The 26442-nt window shown below is 42.0% G+C and overlaps 1 protein-coding gene across 2 annotated transcripts in view; it reads right to left on the bottom strand.

Annotated features, from left to right (window-relative positions):
* STK16 (serine/threonine kinase 16) overlaps positions 1 to 26442 on the bottom strand; it is a 391131-nt gene that overhangs the window by 342198 nt on the left and 22491 nt on the right. The window contains exon 2 of one of the 2 annotated variants that reach the window (XM_044078236.1): positions 9199 to 9332. In XM_044078236.1, coding sequence (XP_043934171.1) covers positions 9199 to 9284 — 86 coding nt within the window. In that variant the 5' untranslated portion in view covers positions 9285 to 9332. Of the gene's footprint in view, positions 1 to 9198; positions 9355 to 26442 lie in introns of those variants that run through there. The other variant, XM_044078237.1, reaches the window with a different exon arrangement.

Below are 26442 nucleotides of genomic sequence, written 5' to 3'. Positions count from 1 at the left end.
TCTAGAGAAGGGGTATTCTCTGAGACACATGCCTGTCACTCCATCATGTCTTATGCATGTTGCAAGCAAGGTTTAAGTCCCTGGAGCAGATAGTTCTGATGTCATTTGTTTTGCAGATATGCAAAAGTCCACAAGAGTGGGATCCATGGATGCCTTGTATGCCAGACACAGATCAACCCTCAACAGTATGTATGAAACAAGAGTGTAGAGATAGGCTCTTGAGGTGATCCAAACAGGACATATTGTTAACACCCTGTATTCTTTTCAAGAGGAACATCTGTGGACATTCCAGCTGATGCATGTGTCTGGTCAGGTACATACAGAAGGGGGCATTATACACAATGCTGGCTCTTAAAAGGGCCAAATACAGTGGAACGATGAAATCCTCAGACCCAGATGCAATATTTTTCTTGTAAGTTGGGCAACATCAAATTATTTCCTTACTACTTTAGAAATTATTTCTTTACTACCTTAGACACATGTTGGTCAAGAGCCAGGTTATTGTTGGCATATGTCTCCAAATCCCTGACTACTGGGTTTAGGTTTCGATCTCAATGAGACAGTTTCCTGGAATAGCCAACTTCCCAAAGGGGACTAGTACGTATTTCTTAGCAATGAGTTTTAAACTGTGTCTATGGCATCAGTTATTTGTCTGTATTAGCCCTTTCTGGAGGATATTGGTGTCTTTGGGGGGGGGGGATTCCAGACTGCTCGCAGTTTGCAATCATCTGCAAGCTTGGTCAGCCAGAGGTGCTTGACTTTGGCCTTGACTTCTGAAAAATATACATCAAAAAAAGACTCAGCACAGAGCCCTGAGGGACTCTGCTAGTGACTGATATCTTTGTGGAGATGAACTCCCCTATTTTAACTTCCTAGGTCCTATCTGAGTGCCAGCTGGCTATTTCAGCATGTAACATAGGGATTTATTCCCAGTTCCAGGAGTTTGTTTACAATGCCCAAGTGCGGTATTGCATCAAATGCCTTGGACAGGTAAAAGTAGGCAGTATGCACCATTTTGTCCTTGTCCATTGCCTTGGTAACCTTCTTGTATAAATCCGTCAAGTTGCATAGCCATGATATGCCTTTGATGAAACCAAAATGGATTTGGATTCAGTGTCTGAAGGTTTTCTGTGTCATTATTAAATATTTCCATGATAATTCTTTTCACAGCTCTGCATTTGATACTAGTCAGACTTATGGTCCGTAGTATCCAAGAACCATAGAAAGCCCATACTTGGGCAGACTGATAACTGTTACAGTTCTCCATTCACATGACATAAAGCCTGACTGAAGGCTCTGGTTAAACAGTGACTCCAGCAGTCTTGATAGGTTGTGTTTTGTGCTATTTAGGAGGCATCATATCTCTTGCACATCAGGTGCATTTTGTGATTTAAGAGCCTGGAAGTTTAGTGCTGCTCTCTAGTGGCAGCTCTACTGATTAAGTTGGTTATTTCATTTTTAGAGTGCTGTATTTTTACTACTGCATTCAATAGGTTTTATTCAGTGGCTCTCCAAATAAGCATTCTGCAAAGCCTTTTTTTAATCTCTAGCATTTTCCAAAAGTCCCACTATTTTGTGCATAATTTTCCTTATTTCCTCTCAAAAAGCCACTTGCAGCTTCAGCTCTGGCCTCCTGCTGCCCCTCCCCTTATTTGCATGTATAATAACAATAGATAAATCACCCCAACGACTTTGGAGCAACAGTTTCTATGTAAATATGAAAGGGGTGAACGATGATTTTCCTCTAGGCAGAGGGCATAAGTTGCATATTACCACCAATAGGTCCTCACCTATTAGGATACCACTTTTAGTAGTGATTCAAGACGTATCTGTGAGATTTCAAGACGTATCTGTGAGATTGTACTTGGCAACAGGAAGCTGTCAATGATGAATAACCAGATCGGGGATATTGTAGGGGATGAATCGCAACCTGAAAGATTTACTTTGTCGTAATTCATTTGAAACAGGAGGTGCTACTATTTTTAGTACAAGAGTGGGCACCTACCCATGTAGAACATGTAAAGCTTGTGCTTTTATTAATAGTTCTAATAATTTTGAACATACTAACCATAAATGTTATTCTTATAATGGTTATGCTTCCTGTAACAGTAAGAATGTGGTTTATATCACTATATGCGATCATTTCACATCTTTTTATGTTGGGAAAAACTAATCAAATGTTTAAGCCGAGTAGTTTGCAACATATTAGTGCTATTCGCAATGAGCTGCATAGTAATGTTTTATATCAACATGTTAGACAATTTAACAATAACAAGTTTTCATTTATGGCGATTGACGACTTACAAATTACACCTAGAGGGGTGATGTAATCAATGCAATGAGGTGAAAGAAATGTGTTGGATAGCTGATCTACGAGCAGATATTCCTCTGGGTCTGAATGGCTTCATTCCACTGAAGCCTGTTTTAAGAGCTCGTACACTGTGAGTTTAAGGTGATGTGCCATTGCATTGCAGCTTGATATTATGTTGCCACTAGACACGCTTTGAAGTTTCCACTGCCATTTGATAGAATGATTTTAATGAATGGATGTAGCTTCTGATTGGTTGATACTATGTATTTTAATTCTTTGTCTTAGAGGTTTTAACGGATCTGATGCAGGAATATTTCCGTTTGTTTTTGTCTATTTTATCTAAGTTTTATTAAAAATTTATGATATTTGCCATGGTAGCCCTACTGTTGTTGTTCTTCACTTAGATTATATACAGAGTTAATTGTGGATGATCCAAGATGTCAGACATTAATGTTTTATACATATATATATATATATATATATATATATATATATACACATATATATATATATATACACACACATTTTATATATATATATATATATATATATATATAGATAGATAGATATAGATATATACATACATACACACACACACACACACACACACACACACACACACACACACACACACACACACACACACACACACACACACACACACACACACACACACACACACACACACACACAAATATATATACATGTTACTGAAAATTCATACGACTTGCACTCATCCCCTAGGTAGAATTATTGTCTCTGGGTAGGATTCTCTGACTGAATCTTTACCTGCCTTTCTAGAAGTCTGTTTAAAAGCTTTGCTTGTCCATGTTTAAAGGAGAACCGCACCCACAGACTCAAAAAACATGTTTATTTCATCATGGTTTGGTGTTTCCTACATTTTAACACCACTTTGGGACTATTTACAGGTTTTTAAATATTTTTATACGATATTTCTGAGTCTGACCACATAAAGTCTGGCATCTTGGAGTAATTCTGATTGTTTAGTCTGCCTCTAGGTATCCCAAAACGCAGTGCTCGTCTGTAAAAAGTTACGTCATGTAGGCCTCTTTCTTCCTAAAGCTCCTGTCACTGCACTGATTTTACATGCACACAATGGTGTCTTTCAGTCAGTTTTAAGTAACATTTCATGCCATTCAATGACTACTTAAAACACAAACAGTGCAAATGCCACAGAACAGATTTTAAAAGTGCTTTTTACTGCTGCATCTTTTTAAAATGGCTAAACTGCACTTTTCTGAAGCCTGAATTGCACTACTTTGACTCATCTCCCATCCCCCTTCACACCTAACCTCCCTAGCTGTCAAAGTGCTAAGAGTAATTTGAGCTGTTACCTGTGACTGACAGCTCACAGCAGGAGACTAGACTTGTGTACTGTTTCCTTGTTCTAGCCTTTACTTTCTGTATGGGTGGGGGAAATACCAGGGAGTTGTGACATTGCAGCATGTGTGGGTTTTTAGGACAGTCATGGTGATGTCAGTTTGGGAAGGCAACTGGCCAGAAAATTTCCTTTATTCAGTGGCCTTGACGACATCATGAATTGGAGAATGCAGCAAGGGTGGGATAAAAGTTTTTTGAAATTGAAACCACCACAGTACAGTAAGGTACTGTTCTAGTGGAGAGAAACAGTCAATTAAAAATATTTTAAATGCTGTATTGTTGTTTATTCATAGCAGGGACGATAAATAGGGAGAAAAAGGACAGAGAAGTTGAGCATTTAATAACAGAATCCCGTTGTTGTCCAAGTCCGAAACAAGGACATATCTGAATTTTTAAAGTTAATGGCTGAAATGTGTAAAGAACAGTCTTGGTTCATGGTAACGTTAGATATTCATTCACTCTATACCACATGGAGGGGATCAGGCAGGTTATTAGTTAGAACAAGCAAATATTTATTATTTTGAATTTAATAGTTTGCTAATTCAGTGAACAAAAATAGTATTAACACTTTTTTTGGTAAGGAATGTTTTCTACAGATTAAGGACCAAGAGTACAGCTAAGAAGGTAGACTTTGCCCCTAAATATACTGACCTTTATATGTTTTTTTTTTTTTTTTTGTGAGTTTGAGATCGTTTAAGCTGGCACTAACAGATTCTTGGATAAGTTGGTTATGTGGGGACATTACCTTGATGTCTGCTGGGTGGTATGGAAAGGCAGACAGTCTGATCTACACCACTTCTGTGAATATTTAAACTCTAACAGGTTTTGTATAAACGCCAGTCTGCCCACTGAAATATCTAGTATTGTTTTTTCAAATGGTCAAATCGCAAAACATTTAGATGCCTTGGTATTTACTAATGTAGTTAGAAAGCTATTTTCTAAAAATGCATGTTTATCTGCTGATAGTTGTCACACAGGCATATGATCAAAAATATTCCTATGTCTCAGCTTCTAACGCAGATGAGGATACTGAGGAAGTTTATGATCATATGGCAGATGAATTGAGCCATAGATTTATGGATTAAGGTTATGATAGATGACAACCAACAATGGGTAAAAAGATATGTTGATAGCAGATGTATTATATTCACAGAAATATCCACACAGATATTTCTACATAGTTTTTGTTTTAACTAATTATGAAAGTAATGTTAAGTGTGTTTGTGATGCTATTAAACATCACTGATCAGTCTAATTGACAAACCATACATTGTCCAGTATTCTGTCAAAAGGATGCACATTTAGTTTCAGAAGAGGAAAGAATAAGGAGCAGATATTTGCAAAATATAAAAAATTAATGCCTTCCATGTATGGAATCTGATACACATGTACTCTTGCCAAGCAGTAAGATCTGTGGGAAATGTAGTTACTTCAAACATATTTTACTGTAATGTGCTCTAGCACATTACTGAAAACCCTGAATGCATCTGAAAGGCCAACAGGGAAGGAGGTGAAATGATAATGGAATTTCTGTACCTGGACTCTAAGGAACTGATGGTGAGCCTTATAAACATGACAGTAAGTGGGTAGCCAATGTCACCAGGTATACATACTGCATCTAAAACGTAACAGATTTTGTAGTGTCAACATTATTAACTAGTGTCTTTATGTTTCTAATCAAGCGTAAACAATTAAAAATGGGTCCTCTTTGGTTTTACTTTTCTGCAAAATCATAAAACTCTGCCATAATTGCTTTCATAAGTACAGCACTAGTGAATGGCCTTGTGTGTTTGGAAGATGATACAGCTGAGGTAATATAAAGTCTATTTAACCTTTTTGTGCAGAAGGGTTAGGTAGGTTTTTATCTTGTCCTGAGACTTGCTGCTGCTGACCTTTTTTTTTTGTTTTGTTTTCTTTTGCACAGACTCTTTTTGATACTGCTTTTTAGGTGACAATACTGCTGTTTCAACAGCTTTCCATAAAACGGCCAAGTCTGTGTAGGTTATTGCTTAGAATATATGGTATGGGTGCATGAATATCTGTTTTATGTTTTGCTTTACATTTTTACTCCAAATGCTGTAAAACTTCCTAAATATGTTAAGAAGCATGTCCTCAGAAGACAACGCCAGAATCTAAAATCCTAAAGCAGGTTATCAAGCATTATTACATCCATAATGTATCAGTTTAATGAGTAGACAGAATCTTATCACTCCATAAGTCATAAGGCCATAAATGGAATATTGTACACAGCTGTGATATTATTTCAAGAAAATGCTAATAAAAGTGGCCATGAAAGTTCAAAGGTAGAAAATAATGGGATAAAATCCTTACATAATAACAGTTATAAGTGCCCTCCCACAGAAAAAAAACTGCCAGTTTGCTATACAGAACCAAGAAAAACTTAACTAAAGCACTATCAGCCAGTTTACACTAAATACAAACAACACACACACACATGAGCGCGCACCCCAATCTATGGTAACAGATGGCAGTTGTGGTACCAGTTCACAAAACAGAGTGTCACATCACACCTAAACAATTTTAGACTTTACAAAGAATACCTTTAATGTGACAAGTCATCACAAACTCCACAATGGAACTTAACCAAAAAAAGGAAAGGGTTTCACTTGTATTAGTTACAGAACAGCATAGGTTTGTAAAGGGGTCTCTTGCCTTTAAAATCTCCTGGCATTCCTTGAAGAGTAACAGTAACACTCGATGCAGGACTCACATCACATACTGCTTATCTTGATGCTACTTAAGGCATTCAATACTATTCTAAATAAATTAATTACTGAGAAATTAAATACATTACATGTCATGCCATACAGTGTCCCGTGGGTAAAACAGGACACAAGTGAGAATGAGGTTTACATTTCTGTCTTGACAGGAGTTATAAGCGGTGTCCCACATGATCATGAAGTAAGGCTGGCTCCTTTTAGACTATTTTTTTCCAGATATAATATTAGGAAATGGGCTCAGGATTAAATAAATATGTTGATGATTGCAAGGCAGATAACAATTGCTTCAATAAAAGACTAACACATTATCCAAGACAATTTATAATATGTACATTCACTGTGGTGCTCCAGTAAATTAATCTTAAATATCAACACATAAATCATCATGAAATTCGGCACACAAATTAAGATTACAAAATAAATAAATAAATCATAAAAAAGCATCATTACAGATCTAAGCATAATGGCAGAAAACAGTCTAGATTTTGACCGGTGTATTTTATACCAGTCACAAACTCGCATTTTCTAGCACATCTACACAGCATATCCAGTTACTCCTGGGAGATCACTGTGCTACTTAATACTTGACTCACCTAACCCATTACAGAATACAATGATCTATTCCTTACCTTTCAAAAGTGTCACCTGAAACAACCTGACAAGGTGTAACAACTTCGTACAAGAAAAATCAAAGGGTACATGGCAAACAAAAGTATTACAAAAATAAATGGTTAGATCATAAACAAGAATCTGCCATTACAGATTTAAGGAGAATGGTAGAGAACAGTTTAAGCATTGACCAGCAAGCATCTGTCAAAGTCAGAAAGCATATTATGTAGTACCACATTAGTCGTCCCTGATCTAACCTATTACTAAATACAATCCTGCATTCCATGGCCTTTACAAACATGTTAGCAAAGAACATTCAATAAAGTGCAATGATTTCTTTGAAAAAATAAAACAGTTATAAAACATGAACTGTTAAGAACTGCCTAATCTACAATCCAATTTCCAGTTTGGATCTAGTGAAAAGTCTATGTCTGGAATACACTGCTGGAAAAGAAACATCATAAAAGGAATCATCTGAAATGTCCCTGAACCAGCCCACTGACCTTCTGTTGGGGTCATCCTCCACAAGGCCAGAAACCAGCATGGGAAAAAGCCCATCACACACTGCACCCACTCACTCTGCTTTTGTGTGTCCTGTAACTATGAGTTTAGGAAGAGCAAATGCCTCTTTGTACCTCTCCCTCCAGAGAGGAATTGGCGGGCAGTCACCAAGCAAATGCTTGAGGACTAACAACTGCATACTGTTTTGATACTGGATACCAAACCACCCACTTAGAAAAAGTAGATTTGTTACTTGCCAAACTTTTTGTCCTAGGTCATCGGTAAAAAATGGTCTGCGATTGTGAAGTAAATGAACTGGTCAAAGTAAAAATCTTTAACATCAACTTGCACTACCAACTCAAGCAGATGGGGCCTCACATTAATAACTCACCCACAGGATGGCACCTAAGGAGTACATTATGCTACCAAATACACCACTGTTCAATCAATATGGTGTGGGACAGAACCCACAAAGCTCCCTTTTGTAATTGCAAAGATAATCAGAACTATGGACATTAAACTACTGTGTGGTCTTAACAAACCCCCCACAACCACAGCCACATGTTAAAAGGACAATGAAGGCCAGCACATTGCTCTAAGTTCAAAGAAATAAATAACACCACCAAATTTGAAAAAAAAAAAATATAAAAAACAATTCTCCCTCACCTACACAGCAAACACTACTGCAGTAAATACCACACCAGAACAAAAATACACTTTTGTAATGCTTATTACACATGCTGAGCCTTTTGTAAACTGAACATTTTCTCTTCAAAAATATGTTTTTTTAAAACAAAAAAAAAAAAAAACAAGGTGAAGCCAGTTGCACTCTTACCTGAGAAAGTCATAATTTGGTTTAAAAAGTTCAAAACATAAACTTGTTAAAGCAAGATGACCAGAGCTTACAAATTAAAAAACTGAAGAATTGTGTAGTAAAAACTAAAATGCTTCAAAAACTATTCAGCCAATGCATGGATTCAGTAAACAGGCTTCCCATTCAGGTAAAGCAGAATTATTCCCTGCATTTATTCAAGCAGAATATGGACCAGTGGATGGGGATTGCCACCCATGTCTGTAATAGAGACAGGAAGCTAGCGATGGCTTGTCTACCACAGAATATAAACCATCCACAAAACTTTGGGGAACCACTACCGATCAAATTTTATTTTGGGGAACTTGGCTAGGCTTAAAATAGCTCCAAAAGCATAATTTCAAGGGAAAGTCTGAGGAATTCAAAATTGTCCTCACACCTACTAGCTACTCTTTTGACAAACTACAACAATCATGCCATTTCAGAACTTAGCAACTTGTACCTCTCAGTTCAGTTTCTTATTTTCATTTTATTCAATTGTTAATCAGGAAAGTGAAATTGCCCTCCACTTATACCCTTTTCAAATATTATCCCAGCCACAGATGCAAGCCTAATTGCTATGATTCTGCATATATAACCCTTATATTATCTAAAGTCATACTTCACACTGAAAGCGGTAATCAAGTGCTGCTGACACAAAAGGTCATGCAAAAGCATATCTGTCCAGACAAGGAAAAGATGCAGTTCTGAAAATGTTATTTAACTAGGGAAAAGACTCTATATGGGGAAATGGTTAAAGGAAGAAAAAAAATCTTGCTACTCACCCCTCTCCTAATTTCTGTATGAAGAAATATTTCTTGTTCTCAATAGTAACCGTTCCCCGAGAACAGATGCAGAGAGCTTGACCCATGATTAAAGGATCATCCTTCACTTAGTGGTAAAAACGAAACAAGTCAGCCTGCAGAAACACAAAGCACGTGCTACAATAGCAATAATAAGCAGAAGATCATTACAGAAACTAAAAAGAATTAACCTTAATACAAAATCATAAATCCAACTTATGTTACAAGGGATAACAGACATACATTTGCAAAGCCAGAGAATCTAAATATGACTGATCTTAAAAATATGTGGAATAATGGATTTTATAAATTAGAAAATATTTTCTAGGTTTGTCTGCCCTCTTCTTAAGAAACAATCTGTTGCTGTCCATTTTCATTTATTCCTCAACTAATCTGATCCTCGGATCAGACTTGTCTGTTTTACTAGCTCATGGCCACCAACAAACTCTCAAGCTCTTTCCCTACCTATAATGCACCACCCCTAACATCCCTCAGATCTCGTTTGCCACTTTAGCATTTACATGTAGTCACCTCCAGCTCTTGACTTTTCCATGAGAGATTTCTCAATTTTCCATTTTTCCTGTCTAAAAGCCTTTACAAATAACTGTTCGTTTAATTTTTAATTTTCGTTTTTCATTTTAAAAAGAGCTTCTTCTGTTACCTTTCTTATATTTTGAGTGTAAATATTTTCTACCATCATGGTACACCTATCTCCTTCCCTTTTACCCTTCTTTACACACAGTAATTTCTGCATTACCATTGTTGGTATTCTCTCTTTTCTACAAGTCTTTTCTTGCAGCTATTAAAAGCCATTGCTGGTATTTTTCCTTTTCATATTGTCTTTTCGGTTTCTTTTCTGCCTATTGAAAAAAAAGTTTACTTTAACTTCTCCCTCTTTCTTACAGAAGGGTCTAGCAGGTTTTAAAATATGTGACAAGTGTGGGCAGAAGTTGCCTCTGTCTGATGCCCACTATCATTGTGTGTACTGTTTAGGACAAGAACACTTACAACAAGACTGCAGTATTTGTCGTGGGGTCAATCCCTGAACTTTAGCAGACAGGAAAAATAAGCTGATTTTAAAGGGATTACTGCAATCTTTCTTTTCTGAAACCATTGCTGGGGTTCAATTACCCAATAAACCTAAAGACCTGTCAAAAAGGTCTAGGTCCTTGGATTCTCCAGCATCTACCTCTTTTGAACCAAGAAGAAAGAAAGAAAACCTGGATCCACAGCTACATCCAATCCAACCACACATTATTTTGGATCGTATATCTTTGGATCCGAAGCCCTTATCAGGAAGTACATATTCACCAAGTGAATCCAGTTCCTTCCAGGGTGTCCTCTCCCTTTTTAGAGAGGCACTCAAAGTTGCTGTCCCTGGTATCCTCTCATTCCTCCAGGAGTCTCACAGAAGCAGATGTGGAGAGGATGAAGAGGAAATTTTTCATGGAGCAAATTCAGAAGGGAGTTCTCACAGTTCCTAACCCTTTGGGTCAGGAAGTCTGTCCATCTACCACTTCAACCAATTCAACCTGTGGTTTTAGAGCTCTCGGATCCGAGCTTTCCAGGTCCATCTGGTTCAGATCTGAAGAGATCACCACCTTCGGATCGGACTACTGCTCTGAATGTACTGGCTCCGATATCCTCGGAGCCAAATGACTCTCAGAGCCAAAGCTTCCCTGTCGGATCAGAGAGGATGTGGTCAACTTCGAGGTTTACGGAGCTGTCTCCTCCCTTCAGAGCTTCGGCACTGGATAGCTCGGCTCCAATTTCTACTTTGGGTAGATTGTTCTTGGGATGTTGGGAGGTGACAAGCCAGAAACTCACTTTCTCAGCTCCATTGGCTTCCTTCTCTCCGAAGTTGTCTGCCTTTGAGGTAGTGAAGAATGCGTTCTCTACTCTGGCAGGCCAGACAGGTCCTTCCTCCTGGGACCCACCCTCTACTTCTCAGATGACTTTGCACCGTGATCCTCAACATTCTACCCCACAGGGACAGGCAGCCGAAAGCTTACAGCCTGCCTAGCAGGGTATTTTGTGCTCTTCTGATACAGCTCCAGACCACCCACTGAGGAAGTCCTTAGGAAGAGAACGTGCAAAAGGATGCACACGGCCTCTCCTCAGTAGTCAGTCACTGAGGATACTGATTTCGATGAAGGGGAGGAGTCCTCAAAATCACCACCTGATGATGTCTCACTTGGAGTCATTCTTGAGATCCTAAGGCAAAAGGGTGGCTGGTCTTCCCAAAACCCTTCTCCTGAGGAATCAGCATTTCTGGAAGCATTTAGTACTGGTCCGTCTATCTCCTCGTTTACTCCGACCGATGAACTTATTGATTTGATCTCCAAGCGGGCATGGAAGGAACCTGATACGATTGAGCCAATCTCCAACAGACCAGACCAAATTCTGACTCCACCAGTAGACCAAGAATACTGGAGTAAAGTGTTTCTAGTAGATGCTATGGTTGTCCCAATGTTCCACCCAATCAGAGGAAAGCAGCAGCACTAGAAATCCAAAAGCTGTTAGAAAAAGAGTGTCATCTAAGAAGTCAGACAGAATCCAGAACTTACTCAAGATTCTTTTTAGTGCCAAAGAAAACAGGGGACTGGAGACCAATTTTGGATCTCAGTATATTGAACAAGTCTGTTTAACACAAAAAGTTCCAGACGGTCACAGTTCAGTTCATTTTGCCCTTTCTGGGCAAGGATGCCTGGATGTGCTCGATAGATCTTCAGGATGTACACCATCACATAAAGATTCACAGACGATCCAGAAGGTACTTACGCTTCAGGCTGGGAGCCAGTCTTTATCAGTTCAGAGGATTGCCCTTTGGCTTCACCACAGCTCCCAGGGTGTTCAACAAGCGCATGGCAGTGGCTGCGGCTCACTCAAGCAAGGATTCTGAATGTTTCCATATTTAGATGACTGGTTCACTACCTCCCCGACCAGACATCGAGTGACAGAAGCTCATGATCAGGTATTACAGACCTGTTTGCATCTTGGAATAACCATAAATTACAAGTCTCACCTGCAAACAACCCAGACATTAGAATTAATAGGAACAGTGTTCAACACAGTATCTATGGTAGCTTCTCTTCCTCTATTGAGACTGCAAACAACAAGGACTCAGGTCAGAAAAATAATATGCATTACCAGAATTTCAGCCCAATTGATTCTGCAAGCCCTGGCATCAATGCTAGTGGCAATAATTTTAGTCCCTTTAACAAGATTCCATATGTAAATTCTTCAATGGATGCTAACAATACAATGGTCGATGCTTTCTCAGCCCATGTCTGTGACTATAACAATAACCCAGACATGCAAACAATACATTTCCTTGTGGATGCAGTCAGAATAAGAAGTTATTTACCTACCATAACATTCCATGTTAGTTGTCTTCATCTCGCCTTCTTTCTTGCTGTTTGGGATCGGAGCCGATCCTCGGCTCCGAATCGGCCATCTTCAATAGCTTGAGAGCTGTTTACTGGCTCAAGGCTACCCCTTATCCCGTGATGCCGAGCGACAGCTACCCAGATCTCATTTGAAATAGCTAATCCCTGACATAATATGAGAGAAACCAGTTAAGAAAAAACTGGTTGTTCCGTGCATCCTAAAATCTAGAACAGGTTTGGAAGACCTAGGCAGAAGAGTAACAATAAAGAATACTCAGCCAGTGAAGAAGGACTCCTCTTGATCCACTAGGACGGGGGGACGGAGGGAGGGACACAAGAAAGAAGGCGAGATGAAAACAACTAACATGGAACGTTATGGTAGGTACATAACTTCTTAATGTTAAGTTGTCTATCTCGCCTTCATTCTTGCTGTTTGGGACAGCATCCCTAGCACCTAACATCCTGGGTGGCTCAGTGGAACAGACTCTTCAGAACAGTGGAACCAAAGTCAGCTCTGCTCTGGGAGACCATATCCACCTTGTAATGAGAAATAAAGGTATGAGGGTTTGCCCACGTGGCAGCTGCACAGATGGAATCCATGGGCAACCTAGACTGAAAAGCTACGGAGGTGGCTAAAACCCTAGTAGAATGACCTTTCGGTTTAGTTGGTAACTCTTTATTCTGTAACTGGTAAATAAAAGTAATAGTGTGGGACAACCATCTGGATAAGGTCACCTTGGAAACTGGGAGACCTTGTTTGTTTAAGGCATAAGAAAGGAATAATTGGTTTGACTTTCTTATTTCTTTAGTTCTATGTAGGTAAAAACGCAATTGTCTATGAATGTCCAATTGGTGAAGCTATCTGCCTTGTTGCTATGATTTGGGAAGAACACAGGGAGATCTATAGAATGATTTAAGTTATTTTCTGAACAGACTTTAGGAAGAAATGAAGGATTAGTCCTCAGAGCAACTCTGTCCTTGTGAAACACCACGTAGGGAGGGATGAACACATAGTGCTTGAAGTTCTGAGACACGCCTAGCTGAAGTGATTGCAACCAGAAAGAGTGTCTTCCAAGACAGAAACTTGATGGAGCAGGATACTGCTGGTTCAAAGGAGGCAGAATTAAGGAAGTTAGGACTAAATTAAGGTCCCAAGGAGGAGGGGGAGCTCTCACTGGAGGTCTAAGAAGAGATGTTCCTCTCAAAAAAGCTTTACAGAGCTTATGAGACATGATGTTAGAATTTGTCAAACCGATATGAAAATTAGAAATGGCCGCTAACTGTACCCTAATCATAGCGGAATTGGCCCCGGAGTGAAAAAGTTGTGCTAGGAATTCCAGAATTTTGTGGACTGGGGCTGAGAAGGGATCCACATTCCTAGACTCTGCCCAACAAGAAAAACTTTTCCATTTGCTAGCATAAGTTTTTCTTGTTGTGGACTTATGAGAGGAAACGATAATCTCGCGGACTGCTGGGAAGCCTGGCTATGGTTGGAAGTGGAGCAACCAAGCTGTGAGCTGGAGAGTTTGGAGGGATTGATGCAACCCGCCTGATTGATGAGTCAGGAGATCTGGAATCGGGTCCAGAGTCCAGGGCTGATCGAGAAGGTAAGGGTGCAGGAACGGGAACCATATCTGTCGAGGCCAGTAGGGGGCAATGAGGATCATTTTGCAACCCAACGATTTTGCTTTCTGTATGAGTTTTGGTATCAGGGGAAACGGAGGAAAGGCATAAAGAACTCCCTGAGGCCAATCGTGGACTAGAGCGTCTCTGGGTATGTGACCTGGAAGCATAAGAAGGGAGAAGTAGTTGCTGCATTTGCTGTTGAAAGGGGTGGCAAAAAGAGCGCAGCAAGGCTGTCCCCATTTGTAGAAGATAAGATCCGCAACTTCCTGATTCAGAGACCACTCGTGAGGCATGAAGATAGCTCTGCTGAGCCTGTCCGCTATGACGTTGGATCTCCCAGGGATGTGCAATGTAATCAGAAAACGTTGGGAGGAAATCACCCACTGCCAAAGTCTGAGTGCTTCTCGACACAGGGGGTAGGATCTGGTTCCGCCCTGCTTGTTGATGTACCACACCACTGACATGTTGTCTGTTTGAATTGCAATGGCCCCAGAAGGAAGAGTGTCTTGAAGGGCTTGCAACGCTAGGAGCACGGCTCTCATTCCTAGGACATTTATGTGCAGATGGTACTAGTGAGGTTGCCAAGTGCCTTGGACTGTCCTGTCCAGATAATGCCCCCCCCCCACACCCTATCAGGGAGGTGTCTGTAGTCACTGTGGCTACCAGAGGGGGCTGTATGAATGGTCTGCCCTGAGTCACTAGTGGGGAGGCCATCCACCAAGAAAGGTGCCTTTTGTATGCCTCCGTCATCAGGACCATGTGAGACATGGGTAGCTCCTGGAAAGACCACTGCATGAAAAGAAGCCACTGAAGAATTCTCATGTTCCCACCCTCCCTCACAGTTGGTGTCTTGCTGTTATACTTGGTGGCTTTGCAGTGGCCCACCACTACTGTAAATCTGATCTGGGACACTCCTCCCAGTCTAGTGTCATTAGCTTATTCTACCTAATACAGAGAGAACATTTGATAAGGCCTTCTGTTTCTCCTTTTTCCCTTTCAAAATTTTGCCTGAATCTCCTTGTGTCCTGACTGTGCTTCTCAAACATTTTGGAAATATAGAGTATATTTCAGAGCATTTATTATAACTGTAATTGCCTTAATATTGCTACAACTCAAGTGCTCTATGTTGCACTGCATCTGAAGTGTTTGTGTGTTTTAGCTGCTTTTCTGTATATACAGACTTCTCTGTATATGTAGACTAGCTACTTATTCTGCTGTGTTACTTCCTCTTAAATCGTTTTTCAGTTGTGCACTTGCCTTGCTTCATTTAAAAAAGTTTTAAATTGCTAATTTTGTAGAGTTTTAATTGCATTTACTGTCTAGGACTACACACTCAAGTGTGTTAGCCTTTTCTGTGTTTATTTACTGTATTATTGCATTGTTTAGCCTGTTTCAACAACAAAAAAAAAATACTATCTTGTTTGCTCGTTTCCCACCTTTTCTAGCCAGTACATATCCCAAGCTTTGCTTGTCTCAGGACTTTATTTTCTGTGCTCAGAGCTATCCAGACCTTGCATTGGTAGAGGGAAGTCCTACTGCCTACCAGTGGGACTGGTGAGCATTGTACTGCCTATCTAACCCTAGAGGAGTGGTTTCCAGCTCTGAAATTGTAATTTTATTAGCCTTTTGGGCTGATTTCTATCCCTTTCAACTTTCTGGCTTAAAAAGTGTGTGTTTGCATATTTTTCACATCGTGCAGCACTGCGAGGCTACAGTTAATCTATTCCAGGTGCCAGAAAGTGTGCTCCTCAAATTTTCCCTTAAAACTAGCTGGTTTCTCAGTAGTAGCACTAAAATCTGAACCCCTGTGACCAGCACTTGCTCTAGAACCTGCTGGAAAGCACTAGGAAGCCTGAAACAGATACAAGCACTCAGCTCTCCTTGTCAATAAGGAGAAATTAATCATAGGCACTAAACAGCCTATAATTGCAAAGTACCTTGCAAAGGGAAGGGAAAACAGCTCTTAAACTTTACATAAAAGCACCTAAACAGGCATGTCCAAGGGTCAGCTTCCGGTTATTTCTCCTTTCCACCTGGTGAATCTGGGCATACTGGGGCAATGCGGCAACTGCCTCATGTACAGACAATCCTCTCCTCCTACCACCCAACACTACAACCTGCGAGAGATGCACTTACATAGCCAAATTGGAAGCAAAGCTCTCTCCGGCCAAGATTGTGCTAGACAGTCAAGAGGAGAAGGTTAACACCTGCACAGCCCTTCAAAACCCACACCATCAACACCCACACATAGCAACACTAAACCCACATATGCAGAGGCCCTTAACATTAACCTGCCCAAGCAACAAGGACGTCCAAAGCCGAAAAGCAAACAAACACCAGTCATAACCAAAGTGACACATAGCTCACACCACCAGTGTGCCACACAACAACAGCCCCTAAGGCAAGACAATGTACCCAACACTTTAGTCATAGGTGACTCTATAGTCAGGCACACTGATGTCCCACTCACCAGACTGAACAAGGAGAAAATTACAGTCAGCTGCCTGTCGGGTGCCAGGATCCGCCACATAACGCATGCACTCAAGTCACTCCACAACAAGTACAAATACAACTCTGTCATTGTCCATGCTGGAGTAAATGACTTGAGACGTACCTCCCTAGACTACATGAAAAGAGATATGGAAGAGCTCTTGGATCATGTGACCCAGGCAGGTATGACCCCAGCCCTGAGTAGCATCCTGCCTTCACCAAGAATGATACCACAGTATAAGGACAAAATGACTGACTTCAACAATTGGCTAAGCTTCTGGTGTCATTCAAAGGGGATCCAGTATTTGTCTGCCTGGGAAGACATGATCGACAAACCACTGCTTTGCCAGAGATGGTCTGCACCTGTCACCCGTGGGATTCAGGTTACTTGCTAAAGCTCTTGCCACCCCTATAGTGCCTTTTTAAGCAAGGTTCAAAGGATAAAACCACCACTGTAACAGATAGAAGCAGGCAAAATCTGAAGGTAATGCTGCTCAATGCTAGAAGTCTAAACCGCAAAATGCACTCTCTCGAGGCACTCCTAAAAATGGAGAACATCGATATCTGTGCAGTAACTGAGACCTGGTTCAAGGCTCCAGAGAGCACCCCTGCAATACCAGGCTACAATTCTTACCACACTTTTCGGCCACAAAACCAGGACCGAAACACTAAAGATGGAGGAGTGCCCATATTCACCAAGGATATTCACACCTCCAGGCTAGTTGCCCAACACAATGCATCTGAAATTCTCCAGGTGCAACTAACACTAGGTAAGACTGCAATCCAAATTGTAGCTTGCTACAGATCCCCAACCACGCCCCAAGATTCTCACTACACCTTTCTAAACATACTGGAAAATATTAAGATACAACCAAACACCCTAATACTGGGTGATTTCAACTACCCTGCCATTAATTGGGAAAACTACTCAGGTACCAACTCCTTTTCCTAACGGTTCCTGGAATTCATAAATTCCAACGCCCTGGATCAACTAATCCATTGTCCCACCAGGGGCTCCAATATCCTAGACCTGGTCATTACCAACATGGGAGATAGATGCTCCACACCAGTGGTCACCCCCTCATTGGTCAGGTCTGACCATAAGCAAATCACCCTTGACATCCACATCCCACCCCCCAGTAAGGAAACCTCCTTAAAAAAACTTCTCCAAAGCCAACTTCAAGCTACTGAAGTCAGAAGTGACAAACTTCACAACACTCATGCAGACGGGATCTGGAAGTTCGACTGCAGAATCTTACACTAAGGCACTGTACGAGCACATCCACTCGTGCATGAATCATGCCATCCCAAATAGAACCAAGATGCTCTTCTCCAAAAAAAGGAAGCCAATCTGGTGGTCCCCTGCTATAAACAAACTATACAACAGAAGGAAGAAACTGTTGCAAAAAAAGAGGAAAATCCCAGGATGCAAAAAACTCCCTCACCAGCCTCAGTAAGAAGCTGAGATCCCTCATAAAATCCTCAAAAGCTAGTTACGAAAATAAAATTGCCAAAGATTCCAAAGACAACCACAAGGCATTCTATAGTTATGTCAAGAATCTAAATGGCAATGCTCAGATCTGCTCTGAGTTGCAACAGAATCCCTTTAAATATACTGACCCAAGGATATTTCCAATATCCTGGCAGATCGATTTAGTGCCAACTTCACCCCACTCTCACCCCCTAAAGGGCCCATCTCAATACCAAAAGATTGCCAAATTCCGATAATCACAGCCACACAGGTAGAAACCGCACTCTCCAAAGCTAAGAATACAGAATCCATGGGACCAGATGACATCCCAGGCTGTGTACTACATGAACTACAAAATGAACTGGCACCTCACCTAAGTGTCATGTTTAATCATAGCCTCACCTCAGGCTTCGTGCCCACTGAGTGGCGCACAGCTACAGTTATCCCGCTCCACAAGGGAGGATCCACCTTGGATCCCGGGAACTACCGTCCCATCAGTCTGACAAGCCTGATTTGCAAGGGCATGTAACGCATTATCATGGAACTTATAAACAAAGACATTGGCAACCTTCAAACACTGGACCCCACCCAGTTTGGGTTTGTGAAGGGCCAATCTTGTCTCCTGAATCTGATTGACTTCTTCGAATCAGTCTCCAGAGCTGTGGACGAGGGTAAGGCAGTCCATACAGCCTATCTGGACCTCGCCAAGGCTTTTGACACCATCCCCCACTCTGGAATCATAGATAAACTTACTAAGCTGGGCATAAATCCCTACGTCACTCGATGGGTTGCTAACTGGCTTACTGACAGAACCCAGACAGTAAAAGTAGCCAACTCCAAATCCAGCTCCAGACAAGTGGAGTACCTCAGGGTTCAGTCCTGGGACCACTCTTGTTTGGCATCTACTTCTCTGAAGTACAGGCCAACACTAAGGGACTCTGGCTAACAAAGTTTGCAGATGACTGCAAACTGGGCGCCATTACTGAATCCCCAAATGATGTGGATATTCTACAAAAGGGCCTTACAGAAACAGATGCCTGGTGCCAGAGCCATGGGCTCAAGCTTAATGCCAAGAAATGTTATCCCCTTTGGAAAAAAACACGTACCCATGAATTACCACATAGGTGGCAGGACACTAAACAGTGAAAGTGTGATGAGAGACTTAGGGACACAGGTGGCCAGTGGTCTCACTTTCGATAACCACATTGCCACAACAGTCAGGAAATCCTTCTACGTGGCACACCTCATCACTACGGGCTTTTCATCCAGAAAAAAGGAGGTCATTGTCCCACTGTACTCATCGCTCATTAGACCCATTATAGAGTATAATGCCCCATTTGGTATGCACCTCACAAGACATCTGCAACAGCTCGAAAGGCCACAGAAATACCTCACTAAAAGAATCACAGGCCTAAAGCAGATGCCATATACTGACCATCTAAAAAAAACTCCAGCTATACTCTGTGGCATATCGTCTACTCAGAGGCGATCTCTGCTTAACATACAAGGCCATGTCAAACCCTGAGCTGTTGGACATGCTCCACTTAAAGAAATCCCAATCCCTCAGAGCGACATGCTCCAGGGATCTAAACCTTGTCATCACAATGAACAAAACATGCTAGAGGGATAGGTTCCTGACCCAGAGACTCCCCATACTCTGGAACAGACTGCCCATACATATCAAGCAGAGCGCCTCATTGGCCCTCTTCAAAAGGAACCTTGATGATTGGATGGGAGATAGGAAATTCACCCTGGGGATCATGTCATTCGCCCTGCTAGACAGGGGCCTGGAGAAGTAAATATTGTGGGAAGAAATATCCAGGGAATTGTTATGGCTAGGCTTGCATAGGCTCTAGGGCCGATAGCCTAGTACCAACCTATGAACCTATGTGGAAACGCGCTAATGGAAGTAGAAGAATGGCAGCTGCCATGGAGCCCAGAGTTTGAAGGACATACCTGACTTGGATCCTTTTGCTCTGCATTAGGATTTGCACTTGTTGACGAATTGTGGACACTCTTTCCAGTGGTAACCTTGCGAACATATCCCTTGTGTTTAGTTCTGCTCCTATGTAAGTGATAGATTGACAGGGCAACAAGGCAGATTTTTTTGAAATTTATTGTAATAACTAGCTGGGTGCAAGATGTGATTGTATAATCCCACGCTTGTAAGAGCTGATGCCTGGTGGTAGCAGTGAGGAGCCAGTCGTCTAGATATGGAAACACCTGGAATCCTTGACGTCTCAGGTGAGCCGTGACCACTGCCATACATTTGGTGAACACCCTGGGGGCTGTGCTGAGACCAAAGGGCAGAGCTCTAAACTGGTAATGACTGGCCCCACCCGAAAGCGAAGAAATCTCCTGGAGCATCTGTCCATCTTGATATGGTAGTACGCATCCTGAAGATCTATCGAGCACATCCAATTGTCCTGACCCAGGAAGGGTAGAATGGACTGTAGCGTGACCATCCGAAACTTTGTTCTTTGTACAGATTTGTTTAGTCTGCTGAGATCCAGAATCGGTCTCCAGTCCCCTGTCTTTTTGGTACCAAGAAGAACCTTGAGTAAATTCCGGATCCGTACTGGTCTGCGGGGACTTCCTGGATGGCTCTTTTTTCTAGCAGTTTTGAAACTTCTATTACTGCTTGCTCCTTCAGATTGGGTGGAACATCTGGAAGGGCCTTCTTTGACTGTAAGGGGGATTGATGGAAGGGAATTTTGTAACCTCCGGATATAATGGACAGTACCCATCTGTCTCTCGTTAAATTTTGCCAGGTTTTGGGTACAGTGAAAGTCTTCCCCTGACTGCCTCCAGAGGTGAGCAGCCGGGCAACCCTTCAGGGATGCTGGAAGGGCTTGTCAGAGAAGGATTCTTTGTTGCCCTGGTTCTGCGGACCCACTCTGCCACGAGGGCGGCGTCTATTATTGTTGTTTCCCCCTCTGCCTCTGGAGGAAAAATCACTACGTGTGTCAGGCAAGGCTCCCAGAGATTTGCGGAACCATATCTTCCCACTCTTCTGACCCTTGGGGTAAGGTCTAGAGGGAGTGGAAAAACAGACTCCCACGGCAGAGAGAGTCTTGCCTTCTTGCTCACACCTGGTCAACTTGTCTTTCACCTGTGGCCCAAAGAGAAAGGAGCCATCAAAGGGGGTACTGGTGAAGGGCGCTCGAAAGGGTTCCGCAAAGTGACACAGCTGCATCCAAGCATGCCTCCTGAGGGCCACACCCGTGCCCGCGGCTCTAATTGCTCCATCGGCTGCATAGGAAATGAGCCTCATGGAGAAGTTAACTACAGAATTAAGAGTCACTAGCTGGGAAGCTACTTTGGCTTGTACTCCCTCAGCTGTAGGATCTTGAAGGGTATCTCCAAGCTCTTTAAGGAGATCCCTTTGAAGGCGAGTAAAATGACATAGATGGTTCAGTGACCTCATGGAGAAGGTCGCTGAAGCAAACATTCGCTTTCTGTACCTGTCCATCGTCCCAGACTCCTTGTTAGGGGGATGAACAGATGAAGAGGTCTCTTCTAACTCTTTTTTGGTGGCTGCTGCTACCACCATGGCATCAACGGGCACACCTTTAGAAAGGAATTGCTTATCCTGGGGGGCTGTAATAAATTTACCAGGTCTCCTCGGAGTTGGTTCCACTGTGTCTGGAGCTGACCAAGCCTTTCTAGCCACTACAGACATAAGTGGGTCGAAAGGAGGAGAAACCCAGGAGGTGGAAGGTCGGGAACCAAAAGCATCCAGGAATACAGATTCATCCTCGGTAGGGGCTAGGGGATTCCAGTTCCCCCTCTGCCTAAGCATTTCCAGGATGTCTGAAAAGGAAACATCTTCAGAGGGGGATCTCAGGGACCCTTCCGATTCATCTAAGTCTGTATCAGAAGTGACAGACTCAAGGGAGTCAATGTGCTTCCTCTTGCACTTCTTCCGAGGGGGCTCCTCTGAGTGATCAGGGGATGCCTCAGAAGAAGATGAAACACCCAATGGGGTGTCCTGGGGCATCGGTTCCCTACGCTTGGGGTCTGGAGGAGGAACAGAGGTTGGCACAGACACTACAGGGGACGGAGCCAGTGGGGCTGGTATTGGAGCTGTCTCGGGGGATAGCACACTCCGCATGACCTCAAAGGCGTCCCTGCCTCGAGGCAGAGAAAGCTCTGGGTTCCAAAGAAATAGGAATCTTTCTCCGCGCCGAGGGGGACGGCTCCGAGGCCGATGTTGGAGCCGATGCTCCGAGAGGGAGAAAGGGGTCGGACAATGGTCCGATGCCACTCACCCCCTCAGAGCCGATGAGGGAGCCCTGGCGTTCAGATTCCTCAATCAAAGGAACTATCGAGGTAATCGGAGCTGAAGTCGGAACTGAAGGAGAGATGGTGATCAGAGCCGACGGTTCCACTACTCGAACGCCAACGAACTCCGGCTCCGAACTCAATGGAGTCAGAGGAGGAACAGAAAAGGAGGTGGATGGAGCAGATACCTGTTGAGGAGGGCTAGACAATAATTTTGCTAGTGTCTGTGATTTAAGCAACCTTACTACTCTCTCCACATCATGATCCGACAGCCTAGAGGATCGAGAGGAGTGCGATGAATGGTGGCTACGTTCACTTTGTAATAATGGCGACCAAGGAGCCGAATGAACAGACTCTAATGAAGGGGACATCAGCCTCTTATGGCTCCAAGACGGCTCCGAAACATCCAATGGAGCCGACGGAGGGGTTGTCTTGTCGGTGCCAGCCGGAACCGACATACTCGGCAAATCCTGTACAGGAGTCGGCTCCGAAGGTAGAGCCGATGGTTTAGTGGATTTTGGAGACTTCACTGGCTGGGAACTCGTTGCCAGTGAATCCTGAGGCTTTAACAGACCCCTAAGGGTCAATTTGTTCTTATGCTCCTGCAGGACTCTTGGACTAAAGGCATGGCAAATAGAACAAGAGTCCTGCAGGTGAACAGCACCCAAACAATAAATGCAGCTAGTGTGCCCAACTGTCAGAGACATTTTCTGACAGCATGAGTCACACGTTTTAAAGCCAGATACTTTAGCTTCCTTAGAAATGACCCAACTACAAAAAACAAAACTAAGTACCACAAGGTAAACACAGACAGTCAAATAAGTGCTATTCTAAACAAGATACACCTATAAATATACAATCTCTGTCTTTTTTTTTTTTTTTTTATAATGATAGGAAAACAGGAAAGGAAAGCCTCTAAGTTAAATGGCTATCTTAGGGAGAGTGGGAGGGGGGGAGAACTCTCTAACTTAAACGAGTTCTAAATAAAAGGGAAACTAAGAAGAACTAAGTACTTCAACAACACGTACAGCATAAAACTAAAAACAGCAAAATATCTAATAGTTTAAAGGGTCTAAGAGAAAATTTTACACAAAAATTTGAAATATACAAGCCTGAGCCAGAAAACGACACACCTCACAGCTGAAGCGGCAAACGAGATCTGGGTAGCTGTCGCTAGGAATCATGGGATAAGGGGTAGCCTCGACGCAGTAAACAGCTCTCGAGCTACTGAAGATGGTTGAGTCGGAGCTGAGGATCGGCTCTGATCCCAAACAGCAAGAATGAAGGCGAGATAGACAACTTAACATCAGCTGTTACAAGGTTGTCCTTTCATCCTCCCTCAGCCCAAGGCCATAGTGACCACGAACGCTTCCCAGATTTGGGGGTCACTTCCTGGGGAAAACCGTCCAAAGCACTTGGTCCTCTGTACAGGTCAACCTGCATATCAATATTCTGGAGATGAGAGTGGTGCTCTTAGCATTGCAGGCATTCCAGGACACTCTTCCTCTTGAGAAAACCGCAATCCAGACAGACAACATGCCCGTAGTCTGGTATGTCAACAAGCAAGGGAGAACCAGATCTTATCCCTTGTGTCAAGAAGCCCTCAGACTGTGGCAATGGGCAATATCTTCCAACTGCTTTCTAATAGCAATGCATATTCCAGGGAAGTCCAATGTGACAGCAGACAAACTGATCAGGTCCATTTTTCTACCTTACTAGTAGTCTCTCAACAACAAAGTGACAGAAATGATTTTCAGTCGGAGGTCAGCCTTGCTGCGATCTTTTTGCATCTCCCCTAAACAACACGTGCAGCAGCTTCTTTGCCCTGATCCCCCACCAGGGGAATTACTGGGCGATGCTCTGCTCCACAACTGGCCATCCAGTCTTCTGTATGCTTATCCCCTAACCCCCCTAATTCTCAAATTCCTACAGAAAGCAGCCCAGTTGAAAAGAAGAGTCATCCTCATTGCACCTTACTGGCCCCGGGAGATCTGGTTCTCTTTCATTTGGCCTCACCTACTATACCCACCTTGGATTCTGGATCCAATTTCAGACCTTCTGTCTTACCCAACAGGCATGGTTCACCCGGATATCTCAAATTTCAAACTAACAGCATGGTTTCTCCAATTTCTTTAATAGCCAGGCAACCAATGCCTTCTTCCACCCTGTTCTTTCCATACTTTTATCTTCCCATAAACCTTCCACTAGGAAACTCTACAGGAGTAAATAGAGAAGATTTGTTTACTGGCAAGAAGAAAATCAGCTAGACCCCTTCTCAGCTCCAATTCATTCTGTTCTAGAATTTTTAGCGAGTTTGTTTAATGAGGGTGCTAGTTCATCAACTAAAGTTTAACTCACACCGATCTCTAACTTTCGAGGGAGATTTCAAAACTCTTCCCTGGCTTCCTTTAAACTGTGCACAGCATTTCTGAAAGGTTCTCTGTTAAGACCCCCTTACAAAAACCCCATGCCACCATGGGATTTAAATTTGGTAGTGCAAGCCTTAACAGACTCTCCCTTTGAACCTGCAGACAAATGTGATCTTAAATTTTTGACCTGGAAAACTGTCTTTTTAGTAGCAATTACATCTGCTAGAAGAATTTCAGAACTTCAAGCGTTACCTTCTTAGCACCCATACTTGATTTTTCATGAAGACAGGGTCATGTTATGTACTAATGCTTCCTTCCTTCCACCCCTGGTGTCAGAATCCAATATTAACCAACCTAATCTATTCACTTGCCAGTATTTTTCCCAAATTATACAAATAAAAGGGAATATATGCTGCACTTACTGGATGTCCATAAAACATTATGTTTCGACCTAGACAGAACAAAAGAGATTAGAAAGATGGATCAATTATTTGTTTCCTTTGCACATAAACTGGGCGAATAGGTTACAAAGGTAATGCTAGCTAGATGGTTGACAAACTGCATCTCTTATCTACAACAAACTGAATTGCCCCTTACCTAAATTATTAAAGACTCATTCAACCAGATCTATGGCATCTTCTGCTGTATTTCAGTCTAGAGCTTCCATGGAAGATATATGTTTAGCTGCAACTTGGTCAAATCCTCATGCCTTTACCACTCATTACAAACTAGATTTGGTCTTGAGAAATAAATCAGCCTTTGGCTCAACCACACTCAGGAATATCCTTCATTAGAGTCCACCCAGGAATTTAGGTAGCTGGGGACTCTGTCCCATTAGTTGAGGAATGAATGAAAATGGACAATATCAGAAAAGGAAGTTATGTAATTACCATAACGTTCCATCTGTGTTGTCCATTTTTGGTCTTCCTCAACTCGCCACCCACCATCCCCCTCCATATTTCATAACTGACCTCTGGAAGAATGAGGTACTTCAGGACACCTTTGTCGTTTGTATTGAACTCCAGTTATGGTATTTCTTTTATAGGCTTCTTGTCAAGCTGCAAACAAGATCAGAGGGTTGTTAGGGGTGGTGCATTATGGGTAGGAAAGGAGCTTGAGAGTTTGTTGGTGACTACAAGCTAGTAAAATGGCCAAAATCAACAAAATAATTCAAGCAAATCCAGCGATGTATCCAAGGAACAGAAAATGGAACACAAGTGTTTTTAGTGCTTTCATTCACTGAAATTTAATACGTGAACTTCTTCAGAAACACAAACACAAGCTATTACCCAAGCTCCTTTTAAATACTAAACACTACAGGAAATGACATCAAAAATTTAACATATACATGTATTTAAAAATACTTAAACAAATATAAAATTAAATATTGATCTATATCTTACTCTATATATATTGATCAAATAAATAACACTTTCTGATTAGATAACAGAATAAAAAACATTTGTATATATATAAAAAATGAAACATATAAAAATGAGTAAAAATTGTTATAAATACATATTAAATTCATTTCATCAAATGCTAGTGACCACATGCATGAAAAATGCACATGTAATCCAACCAACCAAACTATCTA

Source organism: Protopterus annectens, chromosome 7.part0 (assembly GCF_019279795.1).
Source record: "Protopterus annectens isolate FY-2018-M chromosome 7.part0, PAN1.0, whole genome shotgun sequence".
NCBI lineage: Eukaryota > Metazoa > Chordata > Ceratodontiformes > Protopteridae > Protopterus > Protopterus annectens.
This window is presented reverse-complemented; position numbering and strand designations above follow the sequence as displayed.